General features: G+C 36.2%; 1 protein-coding gene across 4 annotated transcripts in view; it reads right to left on the bottom strand.

Annotated features, from left to right (window-relative positions):
- LARS1 (leucyl-tRNA synthetase 1) overlaps positions 1-18900 on the bottom strand; it is a 46958-nt gene extending 28058 nt beyond the window's left edge. For 2 of the 4 annotated variants that reach the window (XM_026687979.2, XM_087955400.1), the window contains exons 1-15: positions 18829-18900; positions 16233-16351; positions 13491-13578; positions 12967-13047; positions 11694-11828; positions 11088-11249; positions 10566-10678; positions 9232-9295; positions 8050-8117; positions 7059-7284; positions 5654-5741; positions 4763-4839; positions 4070-4123; positions 2145-2285; positions 1525-1602 (exon numbers count right to left, since the gene is read on the bottom strand). In XM_026687979.2, coding sequence (XP_026543764.2) covers positions 1525-1602; positions 2145-2285; positions 4070-4123; positions 4763-4839; positions 5654-5741; positions 7059-7284; positions 8050-8117; positions 9232-9295; positions 10566-10678; positions 11088-11249; positions 11694-11828; positions 12967-13047; positions 13491-13578; positions 16233-16351; positions 18829-18834 — 1500 coding nt within the window. In that variant the 5' untranslated portion in view covers positions 18835-18900. Of the gene's footprint in view, positions 1-1524; positions 1603-2144; positions 2286-4069; positions 4124-4762; positions 4840-5653; positions 5742-7058; positions 7285-8049; positions 8118-9231; positions 9296-10565; positions 10679-11087; positions 11250-11693; positions 11829-12966; positions 13048-13490; positions 13579-16232; positions 16352-18062; positions 18166-18828 lie in introns of those variants that run through there. The other 2 variants (XM_087955398.1, XM_087955399.1) reach the window with 2 other exon arrangements.
- Between the last annotated feature and the right edge of the window lie 556 nt (positions 18901-19456).

Consider the following 19456-nt stretch of genomic DNA (forward strand, 5'->3'; position numbering starts at 1 on the left):
ATCCCTACTTTCATGGAACTCAGTATGCTGTATGGGCAATAGATATTAACACAATGTATTGTGACTTGTGTTTAATTTTCCTATGTAAAACAGCCATGCAAATTCTTTTTGAATTCTATTTTGGTATCAGTTGTATTAGGCTGTGCATCTTACTGCACCTAGGACAGCATAAGACAACCATAAAAGATTTTCCTATCCAAGGCAGTGAAAAAAATCTGCCTTTAAATGATAGATCTGATTTTTCATGATGCTTCTTCCCCATAGCTGCAAAGGTGCCCAATGGAAGCTTCTCTAATGCCTAAATTGCAAAATCTCAAACCACAGAAAGTGTTATGGGAACAGACTACTTGCATGCTTTCATTCAGTTCTCCCCTATACGCAGGCGAAGAGGCATAGTCTGCCCTATATTTCATTGAGAATGGATGAACATACAACATACGGATGTTACAAATCTCTATTGCACTGTCCTCTTGTGACTGAAATGCGAAAAGACACTTTTGTGCAAAAGAAAACTCTTTTTTTAAGGAAATAGCAGTGGGCAGCAGTATTAAAGAAAAGAGTCTTTCTTAAAACTCTGAGAGTTTATCAACTCTGGCAGTTTCAGAGATACAACATATTTCTCCTTCTCTAGTTAAAATATTTTCAAATCAAAAGGCTGCTTTAAGCAAGCAGAGAAAAGATTTATATGCAGAAAACAAAACAGCAAGCTCTGCTGTCCAAAAATATTTAAAAAACACAATTATTTCTATTTGATTGAATAGGCTAAATGTAATTTCCGTTAAAAGAAATATGTTTGATTTCGAGCTATTGGTGGAGTTCTTGGTGCTCTCTGAGCTTGGTAGTTTTCTTGCAGTCATTTCAGTAACCATCTAGGTCAGGGATCCTCAACCCCCTGGGCCGCAGACCAGAAATGGTACACAGCCTGTTGTGAACTGGGCCACAGAAGCGGCAGGCAAGCATACGAAGCTCCATTTGCGTATGTGCAGGATTAAGTTGTGAGCGCAAAAACATCCCCCACACACACACTGCTGGTTCACAGAGCCAGAAAGGTTGGGGACTGCTGATCTACCGTAGGTAACATGTTCAGTGCTAGAAGATGCTTTTTGGCAAAACAAAAAACAAAAAAACAAAACCCACACACAAAGGCTATTTCTCATGCAATTCTATTCCAATAAATCAAGCATTGTTTTGTGGAAACAAACCAGCAAAACTGTGTTAAAAGAAGCCGTCAGAATATCAAATGGATTATGGGTAAAAAACAAAAACAAAATAGTAAAAATGCCTCAAGTAGAGCTTGATTCCTACTAACTATGTGGACATGCTGGTGCAGCTTTCATGGCAAGTTAGAAGTTAGAAGAGGCCACTGCCTCTTTCTGGAATACTTTAGCCTCCAGCCCGGAGATTTCCTTGAGGTTTAAGTACCAATCAGATCAAACCTGCTTCGCTGGCAAGCCCAGAGAAGATTGGCCAGGTGCTGCTATCTGCTAAGGCAATCAATACATGCACACACAAACCGTTACGTACATTGTCTACCATCTTCTTCTGAATAAGCTTCTTGACATCCTGAACTCTCTGGCCTTTGAATCCATCCACAAGCATTACCTGAAAAGAGAAGTCATTGCAGAGATTAGAATCAGCACTGGCTCATTTAGAATCTGGGTAAGCTAAAGTGGTCTCTCACCCTCTTCATTAAGATGTTATACTGGGAATAGCAAGAGCCATGTTGAAACTGAATGGGAAGGAGTGCTCTGAGGCAGTCATTCACCTGAGTAAAGCAGAGCAGAAGGAGGAGGGAGCCCATTTTTGCTTCTTGCAAACCAGATAGAGGCATTTATGGATGGTGCATGGGCTACAAGCAAGCACACTGGCTAGATTTTGTCTACAGGCAAATATGGTAAGTAGATAAGTACGTGCCAGCAGCAGGAACAGGTTCACATATTTGGAGCTGCATCCCATTCTTCTGCTAGTGCATAACTGCTGGAATGTGTGCTCAGAGATAATAGGGACTTTGGACAGATGTCATATTCTTCAGAAAACTCCACACCTCCCAAGGGGGGGGGGAGAACACTCCTAACTTGTGAAAGGGAGGTATGTAAGGGAGGCAAGCAAAAAGGAAAGTGTTTTTCCTGTTCAGTTTAACTTACTCCGTCGTAAAATCCTTTCAGGTATATTCTCTCTTTGGCTTCTGCAAGTTTCTCTCTGTCATTCTGACTCTGGATCTTCATCTCATCACAGACCAGTGGAGCAGAAAGGTGGCCATATACAGGGACCTCAATGATAGGTATCTGGGAATATAATGACAGCACGGTGAATCAGTGGTTTTCAGTCATGCAAGCAATCAAGAATCTTATAGGAAATACAAGCCTGACTCCTTTAGCCTTCAAAAACAGAAGTGTGTTTTATGGTTGATCAATTAAACAAATCTTGTTTTCAGTCTAGTGGGCTAGAAGCATAAAACATAAAGGAAAGGGGGTGAAGCCTATTCTGTTAATTGTACTCATGCGTAAGAATCTTTAATTTATAGTATGTGGGTTCTACCAAATCTGAGTGTTTTGGTTGTTTCTGAAACAAGATCAAAATATTAACAGAACTTACCAGTGTTATCAATATTCTATGTAGCTGCCATTAACCCAGTTTCAAAAATAGTATTTTGTGACCACTTTACACAGCACTTGGTAGCTTAAATATCTCATGCTCTACTAACTTGCATGCTACAATGGATCCAGGGCAATGATGGCAACAGCAGCCTCTGCCTGTCCCCTTCTAATGGATAATTTCAATTTGCGCAACTTGAGGAAATGAAGAGTTTCTTTGCAAAAGTGAGAAGAATCTAGGGTCCTATCTGTTGTCAGTCTGCCATCAAACAAAGATGTTTTTATTGGAGCAGACATTTGACCTTTGAGTTGGCTTACCTGCTGAATTAGATTTTAACTGAGTAGCTACTGTTACTTTACTTTTACTGCTATCTCAATGTGTGCCTGATTACCTCCTAAGCTATTTTCTTAACTGATATATTACTTATACTGTAATTTCAGTTGTATTTTTATATCTAGTTATCCTGAGCTTTTTTTTTTTGGGAGATGCATGTTTAATTAGCAAATGAATTTATTTTCATTTCTTTCCATTTTCAATCTTGCACTGAATGTACTAGCATTCTGCCTATGTTGACAAAACTGGGTTCCCAGAGGAAGCTAACTATAGTTAAGCAAATGATGGGTAAGTACAGATTTCTAAATTAGCTCAATTTCCACTACTGAGAACACCAATTAAATTACAATCTGACTAAAGTATCTGGGATATTGTGCAAACCTAGACTCAAAACTGAATGAAAGCAAAAGAGGGTTCCTAAAAAGTTGTGCAGTGGAACATTTCTCTTTAAAATAATGAATGGGGCTTGTCTTATTCCTTTGCCTTTGGCTAAGATCAGGCTGTCAGGATCTACAACAATTCTCAAATCTCTTTTGTGTTTGCTCATTTAATTGGAAAAGCAGCCCAGCATTTCAATAGGGCAAAAACCTTCATGAACTGCTAAGCTCCTTGCAATTATTCTTGTGCCACTACAAAGCTATACTTATGGGAATTTTCCACCCAATAATCAGTGTGCTCAATGCTTACAATAATCTGGTGCATTAAGTAAAGCAAATGCCAAGTTAATAAGAAGCATTTTCAAAATAAATAAAAGCATCAGTGCTAAATTCAAGCCAATCGGTTTCTCAGGAATCTTGTTCCTCAGACCTCTGGCATTATTTTCAAGAGTATACAAAATCAAGCACTGCTTGTCAACCCTGATTTACCTGAATACAAGCTGGGGAATAAATGGCATTTCCTCCTAACTCTTCTAGATATAAGAAATCTTTCTTCTATTTTGATAATGAGCCCCTCCAAAAATGCCAACTTAATGCAACATTTAGCAGCTGAAATATGTTAAGAAAACAGCAAATAGATTACATTAATTGGAAGATATCATCTGCATTGTTTCATCAATACTTAGCAGACTTATAAATCTGATTGAAATGATTAGAAGCATTTAGCAAAAACACCTATAGCAATCATTTCCTTCTGCACTTACAGGTTCAAAAGGCAGGACCATTTCATCTTTAATGCCGTACTTCCCTCGAAAAGCCTATGAAGAAAACCAGAAACAAAATGCCACACATCAGATCCGCAAAACCTAACCTGAAGAGATGTTTGTTCCTTCTGCACAAGCTGACTGGTTAACACCAGCCACCTGTACAAAACCCTTTTACCAATTTATAAAATGCTCAGATCAGTTGGGAAACATATCATTAATGCAAGCACTTGTACAAAGGGCGAGAACCATTTTAAATGGGCACTTCCCAGCTCTTCTACAAAGTGATTTTTCTAAGCAAGAATGAAGAAACTTCCATTTCTTTAAATATTATTAATAGATCTTTATTCCACCTTTTTATATATTATGGTCAACTCAAATTTGTTTACAAATATTAGTATATTGCCCGCAACAGCCTGGGTCCTTATTTTATTGACCTCGGAAGGATGAAAGGCTGAGTCAACCTTGAACCCCATCAGGCTGTGGGCAGAGTTTGCCTGCATGCAATACTGCATAGCATTGTGCCATCACGGCTCTTAATATATAGTTTTGTCTGCTTAGCACAAAGAATTTTATGTAGAGCCGCATATACCGGTACCTATTAAAAATATATTATTTAAAAAGATAAATGTATGCCAACAGCACCAGGTGCCGATACATTCAGAGGTTCTCCATGATTCTTAAGATTCTCACTGGTTTCTTCTTTAAGTCTTTCAGGGCTATGAAGTCATCAGGAGAATCGGATGGTACACTTGAAACCACTCCAGTACCTTACAAGGAACCAACAAGAAACACAGATCAACACATTGTTAGGACAGAATTTGCACTAAATGTGAACTCAGAAAGGGGTAGAATTGTACAATTTAGCTTTGAGTTGTGGTTACGTAGATTCTCCTTAATCCTCATAGTGAGGAGAAATCTGACAATGTAAAGGAACTTTATCCATAAATTTAGAGCCTTGAAAAAAATGATGGTTTTAAATTATACAGACTCCCCAATGTATGTTTTATCCATCCTTTCAGCGATCAAGAATACTCACATGACTGTATTAATAGGACTGCATGTGGAATCCTATAGACCCCTTTATGCACATTTTTCCATAAGTAATAACTAAATAAAGCTAATATATTTTAGCAGTAACCAAAATGCATGTTCAAATGTTGTTACTACCAATTATAGGCACCAGATTATAGATGAAGGACTCAGTCTTCATTACTAGCACAAGAAAGATCATATTGCAAAGGAGAATACGTGGATAAGCTTAAATCAAAGTAAAAGGACAAGAAAATAGGAGTCACTTTGATATGGTACCTTCATATGTTTATAAAGAATCCCAAGATTTTAAAGGAGACAAAATACAGTAGTTTATCTTCTTGTTTTGATGAATATACATAAGAGCTACTATTCCTCTTATGGAATCCATATAAAATATTATTTTGCTCGAAAGAGCAGAAACAAGACACTGCAGAAAAGTTTACTTTGTGCAGATATCGGTTTCTGGGCCAATACCTCTAGTAATTAATATAAAGAAAGATAAAAACTTTCTCCTGTAAAAAATGAATGCAAAAATACCATGGTTTTTACCTTTATCTTCCTTAATAGTCAACATTGGAAGAGCATAGATGACTTTATAAGATGCCAGAGGAGCAGAAAGCACAGCACCAAGAATCTCCTACAAAGGAAGAGAATTATGTTAAAAGTAAGGGAAACACATGTCCCTGACAAATGCAAAATATTTCACAACTGAAGAACTTTCAAATTGGGAATGCAACTTTAAATTTGAAATTGTGGTTCTGTGTTCAAACTCCCTTGCAAAAAACTAGGACCAAAATTAATAAGGCCTTTCCCTATAGTGAAAGTAATCAACCCTGTTACAGTACAATTTAAACTCCCCCACTTGTTAGGAAAAGTGCATCTGGTATTTCACAGCAGCTTGTTAAAGCCAGCTGTAGGCTCCCAGATCAGATAAAGCCCCCAAACCAATAGTGGTGCAAGGGGAAACACATTATGAGATAAAGAAAAACCTGGATTCTAAATTGCATAGGGGCTGGTTGCAATACCTAATAGAAGGGGTACCCATTATCCAAAGCTACTTGGGTGAAGAGCTGGGATGTGAAGGCAGATAGGTTGGTCAAACAGTTTCATGACAAGTACCTCCAGAAACCTAAGGGACCCAGAGGGGGAAGAAGAGGAGGTTTGACTGAACCTTAAGTAACCTCTTTGCAATTTCTTTCTTCGCAGGAAATCCTTTTCAATTAAGGGGGGCCATCTGTCAACCCTGAAGCTAACCTGACCAAGGCTATTTTGAGGAGAGGAGGTTAGATGGAACCTTTTTTTGCAAGGGAGTGTTCAACTTGTTCTGATCATTTGAGCTTATTTCAAGCTCAAGAGTTCTGGAATAGCTGTAGATGCACTATAGTTGAAAGGCATAGAATTAGAACTGAAGACTTTTGGATGAGAAGCAAAATGTTTTCAAAGAAAAAAACTAAGAAAGTTCAGTTGCCTTTTGGAAAAACACCTTTGGGACAACCATGACCTGGATGTTTGAGAATCACCATAGAATCTATGCAGGTAGTCCTTGACTTACAATCATTTCTTTAGCGACCATTACAATGGCATTGAAAAAAAGTGACTGTTTTTCACATTTTACAACCATTGCTGCATCCCCATGGCCATGTGATCAAAGTTCAAACACTTTGCAATTGATTTGGTATTTATGACAGCTGCAGTCTTCTGGGGTCATGTGACCACCTTTTTCGACCTTCTGACTAGCAAAGTCAATGGGGAAGCCAGATTCTCTTAACAACCGTGTTACTAACTGCTGTGATCCACTTAAAAACTGTTAAGTGAACCAAAATATTGGGCTCAACTGTGGCCATAAGTCAAGGACTACCTGTATTTTATATTAAAGCAACTCTAAAGTCCTCAGAATCTGCTTCATTTTTTGTTAGAAGATCCTTATTAGAAGTAACGTTCACAAGATACTCACTTCTCCCATCAACTCTTTCACAACAGGTACCACCCCATTGGTTTTTGTGAAGCCTTGGTAGGACATATTCCTGGCTGCCCTCTGTGCGCAAATAAAAATATCCCCATTCTGAGTCTCAAACCCAATGTACTTCATATCAGGCCGAATCCAACAATTAGTCTGCCCAAACATGGTTTCTGGTCTCAAAGTAGCAGCTACCAAGAAGATATTCTTTCCTCTAAGACCACTGTAAAAGAAAGAAAGGGCAGTTTAGAAAAATATATTTAAACAAAAACACACTTAAAAGATAAAAACAAATAGCTAAATAGTATTTTCTACAATCTAGGCCAGCATACTTTGAAACATTTTCTTAGGGTGTTCATCCCAAAATGCATCACTAAATGTCTATGGAGATTCTCAGTCATCTAGGACATGGTTGTCCCAAAGGTGCTTTTTCAAGAATCAACTGGACTTTCTGTTTTTTCTTTGAAGACATTTCGCTCCTCATCCAAGAAGCTTCTTCAGCTCTGAAGCTGGTGCATTTTTCCATCTAACCTAAATTACCATCTTCTCTAAAGGGAGCCACATGCACAGATCCAAGAATAACCAGTATTTATCTTGATCTAACTCCATATTGTCAATACAACCTGATGCATTTCTTAAGTTCCACTTAAGTTCAGTGGAACTGATTTCCAAGTGCCTTTAATCGCAGATCAATTGATCTTTTCAACTTTTCCAATGTTGAATGCCACAAACAGGCAAAACGGCAAAACCTATTCCTCTCTCAGTAATTGATATCCAGTGGTATCCTGTCCTCTATGTAAAAATTTGTACTTAACTGATCAATCTACGTGACATAAATTTGTATAATCTTAATCTACTTCATCAACATCCAAAAAGCCACACATATTTGAACACACTTTTAAAATCTTTAATGTGTGTTTCCAATAAACTTTTAGCTTTCTTCTTGTTTTCCACTAACATCAGTATCAGTAATTATGCTGAGGCCTACCTTAATTTCAGAGGGTAAGGCTCTATCACCTTCATTTTGATTAGTGTGTATTCTTGAGGTCCCACACCCTAAGAGACAATATATAAACAATTGTGTCATTTCATTTTCATTAGAACCACTCCGTCAAACTAGTCTTTATACATTAGACTAAAAACAAAATCACTAATTTGTGTATTAACCAGATCTTTGTTTTTATTGATTATTGTGAGCTACCTAGGATCATTATATCATATAGGTGGCCTTATAACTTCTGTAAATAAATAAGTGGATTGGAAGAGAAAAGTGTGCTTCAGAGTCGGGGTGGAAGCAGGGAGAGGAAGTAACTCAGGTAATACCTGTTGGCAACTCCTTAAAGCATCTTGCATCTTTTCCCAGAATCACATGACCGGTTTAAACAGTTGCAAATAGATGCTATATACATTTCAAGGCATCTTATTTTTCTTTAACATGAAGCATTACATAATCCTATCAATAACAAGGACAGAATTATGTCACACTCTCTCAACTAGAAAATAATGCAAGAAATTGGTGATTCTATGGAAATTTAGTATAAACAAGCTGCTGGTGACACAAAACCAGAGGCTAGAATCCAAGCAGCTTTTCCAGAAGTTTGGTGACTAAATAACTTTCCATTTTTATTCTCACTGAAAGTTGACTCACAGTTCCAATTTACAAATAACTTTTCAAATTATCTTTCCTAATTCTGCTACTTCCATCCCAATAGTATAAAAAGGGCTACTGAATCAAGTTCAAACTCGTTGCCACTGGCTTTTTCTGGAGTACTTTTTCAATTTGGGACTCCTGGGACTTGAGATTCTAGCAAGTACTAAACAAGTTGGACATACCTTGGCTTTTTTTTATGGGGGGGGGGGAGATATCAAGCTTGGATAGATGTTGTCTACTACTATTGATAATGATTTCTAAGTTCTGTCTAATTTCCTTTAGTTTTTTGTTTAGGTGCTTCAGTCAATTAGATGATTTAATAAAATTCCCATATAAAATTGGGTCCAAACTAAACCATTTAAGAGAGAAAAGACTCCCAGAAAGAATCAGGAACAGTAGTGAAAGAGGGCAAGAAAGCCATTTTTCCTGATCCTCCTCTTCCCTCCTGTCCTCTGGTTTTAATCTCCAAGGCTTCAACTCATTAAAACTTAGTCCTATTTTTAAAAAAAACTTCATTACCTCCCCTGTTTGTCTGTCATGATCCATGCAGGGTTGACCATCTTTTGGTGAATAAATAGTATACCTACAAGGCAAATTAAGTCATTGTCAAAATGTGTGTACCTATTAGATACTGAACAGGAAGTATTTTGCATTTTGTTAGTGCAATTGAACACATATGCCAGATAGTCTCCTACTATGCAGACTAATTCTAAAGAAAAATGGTGCAGGAGCATCATTCTTTGCTTTTCATTTCAGTTTCCTGTTCCCAGAGAAGTCATAAAGGGAGCCACTATAAGTAATAGTACTGTACTGAATTGGGCACTTATACCAAGCAGCCATACATAAAATGGAAGTACTACATTCAGAAGAATTTAATATTCTTTGAAATATGTTAAACAGAACTATAAGAAACCAGGATAGAAAGTTATTGGCTCACTGAATGAAAGAAAAAACAACATTTTATACCTCAAATTCAGGCTAACAAAGATAATTTATATAGGGAGACAAAATCTATTGATCTACTGTATTTACAGGATTATTCATTTTATACTCTGCTGTGTCCATTGAAGCTAGCTGTGACTCAAACACAAATCGTTAATTGGAAAGAAATATTGAAGTGGGAGATTTTAAAAAGCTGCCATAACCAATGATATAATTTACAAGAAATTCCAAGGACAACTTAAGCCATGAAATTAGGAAAAACTGCAGGACCTGGTAAAATTCCATCTGAATGGTATACAACCACAGAATATTTACCAGCAAGTACATTTGCAATATATCATGTAAGCTACATTCTGTCCATCATTTAGGAGGTCTATATTCAATTATATTAACATAAAGAGCTGACTTTTATTTTAAAAAAAGTTTTACTCTTATGTATTTTTTTAATTACATAAGCTTAACTAAAAGTCAAACAATAAAGATAAAAAATATTATAATAAAGTATAATAAAAACAATACAAAAAGGATCTTTACACATTCTCCCCTTCCCACCCATTTCATTTTCACCAACCGATAACTGCTATTTGAATATCTGTAGTATGTTGCACTTATATAACTATGTACTCATTTACCAAGAGAGACATAAGTATTTTCAATTTAATTGCATTATTTTGACCATTGTGCTTTTTCCCCTTTTGATTTAATTAAAATGTAGGGAATATGAGATGTTAAATGTTCTGTAATATATCAAAGATCACTCACCAAAGAAAATCATAAATATGGGATGGATGGTTCAGAGAACCCATAAACAAATCAACTTCAGTACTATAATTTTGACATAGTTCAAGGAACTAAGCAAGAGGAATCTGTTTTATGTTTTATAAATGGACACATCAAGAAAACATTCTTACCGTTTTCCAAATTTGATTTTCTTTCTTTCTCTGAGAGTTAGAAATTGCCACCGTACAAAAGCATCATAATAGGGGTTGACATCGGTGGTAATAAAGGAACGTCTCCAATCTACCTGGAAAGTCATGAAATAAAGATCATTCATAGGGTGGAATCCAAAAACATTAACATCATGGAGAAAGGAGAAATTTATTTTTGAATTTCACAAACAGCAATCACCTATTCCCATGGCAAACTGCTTTTAAAATTTCTAAATTTTGAAATTAGGATGTAATATAGTCTGGTCATCTATTCTTAGCAAAAGCAATCTTTGCATGCTATTTCAGTTCTTCAGATTGTTTGTCCTCAATAAGAATATCAAATCTCAAGCCTAACATTTACAAAAGAAATATGAATGCAGTTCTCTAATACTGTAGATACTTCTCATAGCCTCTGTGCAACCCAAGGTCTACATATCAATAAAAAGTTAGAAAAGCGTTAAACATGAAATATATTTGATCAACGACATAAGAAATATGTAATACCTTTAGTCCCATGCGTTTTAAATCTTGAAGAGCCAGAGGTGGGAAGTAGCCAAGCCAATGTTCAGCCTCTGAAAATTTTATTATTTCTTCATCAGAGAGGCCTAAAGATTTCATGATGCCCCACTGGTATTTTGAAGAGCCAGTCTTAGCAGCAGCTTTACTCTTTAAACAACAGGGGGAAATTTATATATCTCATAGTTATGTGCAATATTTTCATTATGTGCATAAAAAAATCATTAAAGTTATAGAAGGACAGAAAAGTTCATTAAATATTTCACATTAGATGAGAATTCCTACAAATTTACAGTTGTATTGCAAGATGTAAATAAACTTCTAAAGGAACCATAAATTATTCATACTGCAAATCAAAGCTGGTTACCAGTAGCTTTATGAATAATTTCAAAAGCTTCCTGCAAGCAAGCAGCTCAGGCTGTTATCACTGGGAAGGGAGGAAGGGAGAGGGAATGATATAGAATTGGATGGCAGAATAAAGAAAGAAAGAAGATACAGAAAAAGCAAAACGATAAGTGATGGTATGCTCAGTTAGATACAGCCCTTGAGTATAAAGGAAGGAAGGGAAATTACTACAGCCTTGCTTTTGAATACCTTTTTGCCTTTAGCTTTATCTTTAATGATCACTTCTTGCTTTGTCTCCTCTTCCTCCTCCTCCTCTTCTTCATCTGGAAATTCTGGTGGATAGCCATAAAGCTCCATTTCTCGTTTCAGCTTATCAGCACATGCCTAAGAGAAAATGCACCAGAGATCTATAAACTGTTAGGGCACATGCATGTAAGATCTGGATGGTGGCACATACATTTATACATTCTTATGGTTGGTCACATAATCAGCCAGCTATTTCGACTGGTTACTATTATTTCTAAAACTAGCTTTCTACTGCTCCTTTGTGGCAACAGTTAAAATTGATAATGCTGTACATCTTTTACTCTGATCCATGCATGATTGATTAGTTCCCTGACCCTGACAAATTATTTAAAATGTTGTGCATTACTTTTCCAAAGAGAGTAAATGGGTGCTTCCACTGCACTTGTGCAAACAGAAATATCAAGTGGATTCTTCTGTGGGAAGAGCAGATATTTTCTTTAATCCTATCTTTTTTCTTGGACTGTAACTTCTGCAACTTTCTGGAAGCTTGTTAATTGCTACCCATGTTTTACCAACAGTTTTTATAACTGAGAAGCCTTTCAAAAGCAAAATTCAATCTTAAAAACATAGTTCCATTGAGTGTACTAAATCTACTGAATATATTTAAAAGTACCAATAAAAGAGAACTGTGAACTGTGGAGTCCTTGGTGCTCTCTGAACTTGGATTTTTCATTACCCGACTAGGTAACATAATCATTACTAGAAGCACTGTGCAAGCCCACTCCCTTCTACAACTGATACTACTTAGTTGGGTAATAAAATGTCTGCAAGAAAACGTACAAGCTCAGAGAGCGCACCAAGGACTCCATACTTAACCATAACTATTTGAATCCTGGCTGGTCATTTTAAGCACCAAAGGAAGCAAATTTTACCATAGATGTGAGCAACTTTGAGATCAGCCACATGATCAAGGATTATTAGAACTGTAAAAACCTTTAGATTTAATCCTAAAAAGAGTACGGCAGTTTCAACTATAGCTGTGTGATCCTGTTAACAGAAGTGATTGTTTTAACAATCTTTGCTTCATGACACCTTTTGTGAATTGAATCTAATGTATTACAATGCCCCAGAATCACCTGTATCCTAAGATGGGCAACTCTAGTATACTAACCAAATGTGTACAGGACGTACCTGCTACGTTTAAGTAAAATAAATTAAAAATAATATATTTCTTTTGATTCAAAATTGGGATGCATTTTTGTCTCTACGGTCATACCTTAATGGGCATGCCAGTACAATGAAGTCCAAAAGGAAATAGGCATTTCTTTCCTTTCAGTTTCTGGTATCCAACCGCAAACTGTGAGACACATGACAAATAGAGCAAACATTAATGTCTGAGAGTAAGAAAAAGAGGAGACGATAAAACATAAATGGTTAAACTAGAAATTATTTATTAAAATGCCTCAGCAATTTATTTTCCTTAGGGAAAATTCAAGCAAGATATAGAATTGGAAAGAAAGAAAGTCATTTATTTCAATTTCTTTTAAAGATAAAAATTAGAAGCAGTTGAAATCCCATGGCTATTTATGATACAAAGCCCATTCAACATAATTTTCACTGCATTCAATGGGACAGCTTTAGGTAAACCGATGTGTGATTCTAAGATTATAATTTCTATTCTCCTCAGAGGTTCTGGACATGGAACAATATATTCTTAGAGTTAGTATGAAAAACAGAAGGTTTTACAAATTTCTATTTTCTTTGGAATGGCTTCACAAAAGCAATAATAAAAATTCTTACCTCACATTTTGATAAAGAAAATGTGTGTCCTAGGTGAAGCCGGCCATTCATGTATGGATAAGGAAAAGTAGCAAAATATTTCCCATGGCTGAATGAAGATTTAAAACATAATTTGAAAAAAACAATTAATTTTCAGAAATTTAGCTTAAACACAGCTAAGGTTATGGTCCTATAAATATTACATGACTCATCATTGCAATATAATATGCAATACAATATGCAATAATAGGAATTTTTGAGTGTCACATTTGAAACAAATGAAGTGACCTTGTATAATAATTAAAATGTTATAGAAATATTAATTGGATAATGCCTATTTAAAAAACTTAAGCTACTAAACCTGGGTTTTAAGCAGAGCCAAACCTCCCTTAGGACTATTATTCAGTGCAAACTCAGGTAGCCAATGGCAGAAACACAGATCTCTAAGTGAATCTGTGATTCTGTGAATCTGTGATTCTGTGAGCAACTCTATCTGCCTGCCTGCTTTGCCTGATTTTGGGTAAAAGTTGCCCTTTTTTTATAAAAAAGTTCAATATTTACATACATGGTGTGTTGTGAGTTAATTTTGTGAGTTTGCTTGCAAGCAAATTTTATGTGAGACTCAGGCAATAGATTGCAGAAAGACAGATCTCTGAATGAATCTGTGATTCTGTGAGCAACTCAATCTGCCTGCCTGCTTTGCCTGATTTTAGGTAAAAGTTGCTCTTTTTTATAAAAAATTCAATATTTACATAAACATTTATAATATTTACATACAAGCCATGCCCAGCCAGTCACATGACCAGCAAGCTACACCCACAAATTAGGCCATGCCCAAGAACCGGTTGTTAAGAAATATGAATCCCACCCCTGCCTCTGTGTGTTTGTGTGTGTATGTATGACACAGAAAGAGGAGAGAGAGAGAAGTTAGATCAGATCTCTCTCCCTCTCCCTCCCTCTCTCTCTCCCTCTCTCCTACCAATGTCAGCAAGCCACCGTCAGTCAAAATTCATATTAGTGGTCCCCAGGATTTAAAATTATGAGTTTGGTGGTCCCTGAGGTCCAAAAGGTAAGAAGTGAGTGGGCATGGAGGATTCCCATGGGCCATGTGGGAGGCACAGCCTTGTGTTCCTGCCCAGCCTGGATTAATTGCTTTGGGGGGTGCTCTGGGGGTGCCATTTCTCTGCGGACCACCAAAAATTTCTCATGGACCACCAGTTGGCAACCACTGCTCTAGACACATACAAGTTGTATGCAAAAAGAACTTTAATCTGCTAGTATATTCCAATCAGATATAAACTCATGTTTTTGTCTGTTCAGTTTTGCTACAACCAAATAGAAACAAACTAATAATTAAATGGTAATTACAAGCAAATTATAAAAATACATAGAAAATGGCATGCTTAATTTTAATTTTCACTCAAGATTTCTCCATCCAAGTCCTTTTAAATGCATTCAGCTAGATGGCAGCACTTACCTAGCCTTGTTCAGCTGGATCAAAAATTACTAGAAATCCCAGAAGAGTAGGTCAAACCAGAAATTAATTGAGGAGGCGGCAGTAGCAAACCACTTCACTACCATTATTAAGAAAACTACATGAATGTGGCCATGTCGTCAGTTACATTTGGACCTGACTCACAAGAAGTCTCTTAGGTGTCACTACTTTTAACTTTTTATGTGCAGCATAATGAAAACAAAGATTAAGATAATTATATCTATCCTCTGTCATAATATACATTTGTGAATGTGTATTTCTGATTCAGCTGTTCAGAAAAAAAAAATCTACAAAAGTGTGTCTCTGTTGATTTATCAACCTTACTACTATTCTAACAAGTTGTTATGTATTTGTCATCTATTTCTTTAAATTCTTCTTCTTAAAGAAAAGAGGTCAGGAAAAATAAATTTTGGGGATTTCAAAAATCTAGATGCACACTTGAAACCTATGCGCCAGAATATCAATTCTTAGTACAAGTAGTCCTCAACTTACGACCACAATTGTGTTCAAAATTTCTGTTCCTAAGTGAGACAGTTAAGTGAGTTTCCCCCCATTTTATGACTTTTCTTACTATAGTTGTTAAGTGAATCATTGTAAATTAATAATATGGTTATAAAGTGAATCTGGCTTGCCCATTGAATTTACTTGTCAAAAAGTCACAAAAATCCAAAACATGATCCCGGGACACATAACTATGAGCTAATTTCCAGGCATCCAAATCTTGATGACATAACCATGGGAACACTGAGATGGTAGTAAGTGTGAAAAACAATTATAAAATCAGTTGTTTCAGTGCTGTTGTAACTTCAAATGGTTACTAAACGAATGGTTGTAAGTTCAGGACTACCTGTATTTCAGTTTTCATTAAACAAAATGACAGAAATTAGCCAATTCTGGATTTATGTTTCCAATGATACACATATTTTAGTTGTATACGGAATGTCATTTTCACATTTCCTAAGTCCTAATCTGGGCTTAATGGACTTCAGCTTTCTGAAGGAACACTTTTAAGAAGTGTTATATTGCATTCACTCTTTAGGCAGGAAAATTTCTATAGTAGTTCCCATATTGTATCTGGAAAACATTTTATTAGAGACAAATTCTGTGTGACTCATTATACTACCCATAAGCTCAAAAAATTATATGTTGTTAATAGTAATTTTCTACTATTAAATTAAATACATAGTGTTTTTTTAATTCCATTAGATTTAAAATTTACACACTCAAATATTGAAATTCTCAGCCACATGTGAAATGAATATTCTCACCTTTTGTGACTTGCCACATCTTCTGCATTAACTTCAAATGCTTTTTCATTGTGCCATTTCTGTTGGATTTCCTCTTCTATTTTTTTCAAGAAGTCAACTTTAGCTGTACCTTTCCGTTCCTTAAAAAAACAAGTAAACCCTAATTAGTGTGGTTAGCTTAAATAAAACAATTTGTTAGTATAAATAGTACAATGTACCATTATTGTGCCAGAACTTTGAATTTGCACACAAACATTATAACCTGAATATTAACCCTACAATATTATCCAGGTAGATATTATCTCTTTTAAAAATTTAAAAAAATATTATGAACTTAGAAATATTATAAATAAAATAAAATTACTGTCCTCCTTTTCATTTGAGTTCAGATAAGTACTTATTTTATTAAGAAATTTAAGCCTGCAAAAGATCAAGTTGTGCCAGTTCAGTAATTCATTTTAGTTCTTGGCACATTTTAAAAATATTCTACCACTGGTATATATTAGTTGGGAATTTATACCTTAACATTGATTGGATAATGCAAGTCTCAATTATTTAAAGAAGTAAAAATATGGAAATTGTTCATATTTTCACATTTACTCTATTGTAAGTTGTGCTACTATTTTTCTATTTGGCAGATGTTTGATAGCAGCTAGTCCTCACTTACCAACCACAATTGGAAATGGCAATTCTTGTTTTAAGTGATACAGACATAAAGTTAAACAGCAAGTGACAATTATGATGTCAATTATGACATCAGTTCCTGCTGCAGTCATTAAGTGAATCATCCATGGTCAGGGTTGTCGAACTGGTGGATGCATCAGATGCAGGCCACGCCCACCAAAGTTCCGCGAATGGGAAAAACATCACGAAACATCACGTGATGGCAACATGACGCTGCGAGTTTGACACCCATGCCCAAGGTCATTAAACACCATATCATATAACTGTGACTTGGGATTTCCTGCCAGCTTTCCCACTAACTCTGCTTGTTGGAAATCAGCTGTGAAGATTGCAAACTGCAATCAAATGACAGCAGGGTGCTGCAAATGTCATAAATGTGCACTAGTTGCCAAGCACCCAAATTGCAATCACATGACTGCAGGGATGCTGTAATGGCCACAACTTTTGAGGACCTACTGTAAGGGTATTTTTAAATACCATTGTAACTTTGAATGGTTGCTGAATGAGCACTCACTAAGTGAGGACAACTTGTATTACACTAAAAGGAAAGTCCTTTTAAAAATGGAAATTGTGTTTCACAGTTTGAGACAAACTGCTTAATTTTATTGATACCCTGTTCCTTTCTGTATCGTTAGTAAATAACAGCCTGGGATGTTGTGCAAGCTGAATATGAATCTGGCAGTTGTTCTTAATTAATGAAGCAAAAAAGCCCCAAGTTCCACTTGTCATATTGCTATTTACTGAACCAAAGGGCAAAGTCAAAAAAGTATTACGTTTACAATCAGCACATCAGTTGGAAATTTACATGACAACTCCAATGTCACCTAAAATGCACTGTGAACTTATCAAATCATATTTACTTCTCCCTTTTGGTTAAACAGCAGCTTACAATCAAAGCAAAACAGCTAACCAACCCACAAAGCAGGTAATGAACTCAAGTAGGAACAAAAATAATCAAAACAGCTATCTCAGAAACTATTTTTTCATTAATCATTTAATTGCACTTAGGCTAAAGTGATCAATGCCTCACTCTGAAATTTGGGTGAAATTTACTATATTTATTATATGTAGAACATCTTACTGGTTTGTGCTAACAGCATAATCCATACTCTTAAAAAGTCACCATAACTTTTCTAACTTTTCTTTTTAAAAAGAGAAATCTAATACCTGTAATAGTTTCATAGTAGACCTAAAAAACAATCGAACTCTTCCCTGCCACAAAAAAGGGGTCTTGTCCTCACTTGACTGTACCATTGTAAATTGGACATGGTTTCCTAGATATTTGTGCAAAAGACCTTTCTTTTGTTAAAGTCTACAAATGAGATATTAACCAGAAAGTCATCCAGTTAATCCAAACAAACCCAAGCAAAATAACAACAGGGCAAATAATCTGGTATGGTACAATAAAAGCAACAAGAAATATTTGAAACGAAACTTCCATGTATTCTGTTATCCTTGTTTTCAATATGCCTCCAGCACAGGATAACCTAAACGTCATAAAGGCACGCAATTCCCTTAATCCCCAGTCAGCATGTTCGCTGAGGAATATGGGAATTGAAATACAAGGAGGGAACGAGAACGCTCCATTAGGTCAACCAGATGCCTTGTGAAGAATGCAGGGATTTCGGATAATTCTCATGAAAAACCACTTTATTCTCCCCGTGGTAAATAGCCCTGCAACTCTGCTTATTTAGTATTAGGTTATAAACCATATTTAACCCGGAATATTCCACCAGCCCCTTTCTAAGTGAAGGGATGGGTCCCAGCTCTGGGTATATCTCGATAAATGACAGCATAAAAAGAAAAGAGAGAGGCCCATTCGCCCCTTTTCTGCTTTTTCCGTTGACAAATCCTCCTCCTATCCATACTTATGGCCCAATTGCTAACTAGCCCCCTAAATTCAATCCAGGCAATGCTGTCACCCGATATTCACCGTCATCGCTCCTCCAGAGTCTGAGAGACTTCCACCTGCAGCTTACGCCCCTACTCCACGCCGCCGGTTCTCCCACAATGCATTTAAAATAAAGATGGAGCCGGCTCCTTCGCAAAGACTTTTGGGATGTTGAGTTTGCGCAGAGCTAACACAGCGCACGGTACCCACCGGCTGAACTACAATTCGCTACAAACCAAGCGTTACTTAACAGTGCTTGTCGCGTGGGATCCCCCTCCCACAAACCGCGAGGTCCTGGAATTACTACGTTTCCCATAATGCACCGAGAGGAGGAAACCTATCTATGCTCACCAATAGGAGTATCCAAATCTTAAATTTTAGTCTTTCTCATACCGTGTTAATGTATTTGATGTCATAAGCGAAGCGGGAGGAATAAAGGTGAAATAACTTGTATACTTTTTCAGAAGCTGTTGCAAATGTAATCAATGTTGATTGTTTGCATTCTTTTAATTGTTTTTAAATACTTTTCTTCCTACTGAAAAAAAATGCCTTCCAGCCGTATTGTAAATATAACTAATTATAATTTGGATATTCAAGTTGGTTGGATTATATGAGCACTATCATTTAGGACTGCCAAAGGAATGCATTTTGCAGGAGCAAAAACAAGTTG

The sequence above is a fragment of the Notechis scutatus genome, chromosome 2 (assembly GCF_049901735.1).
Source record: "Notechis scutatus isolate UNSWTSFEM ecotype Mainland chromosome 2, rNotScu1.2, whole genome shotgun sequence".
NCBI classification, from domain to species: domain Eukaryota; kingdom Metazoa; phylum Chordata; class Lepidosauria; order Squamata; family Elapidae; genus Notechis; species Notechis scutatus.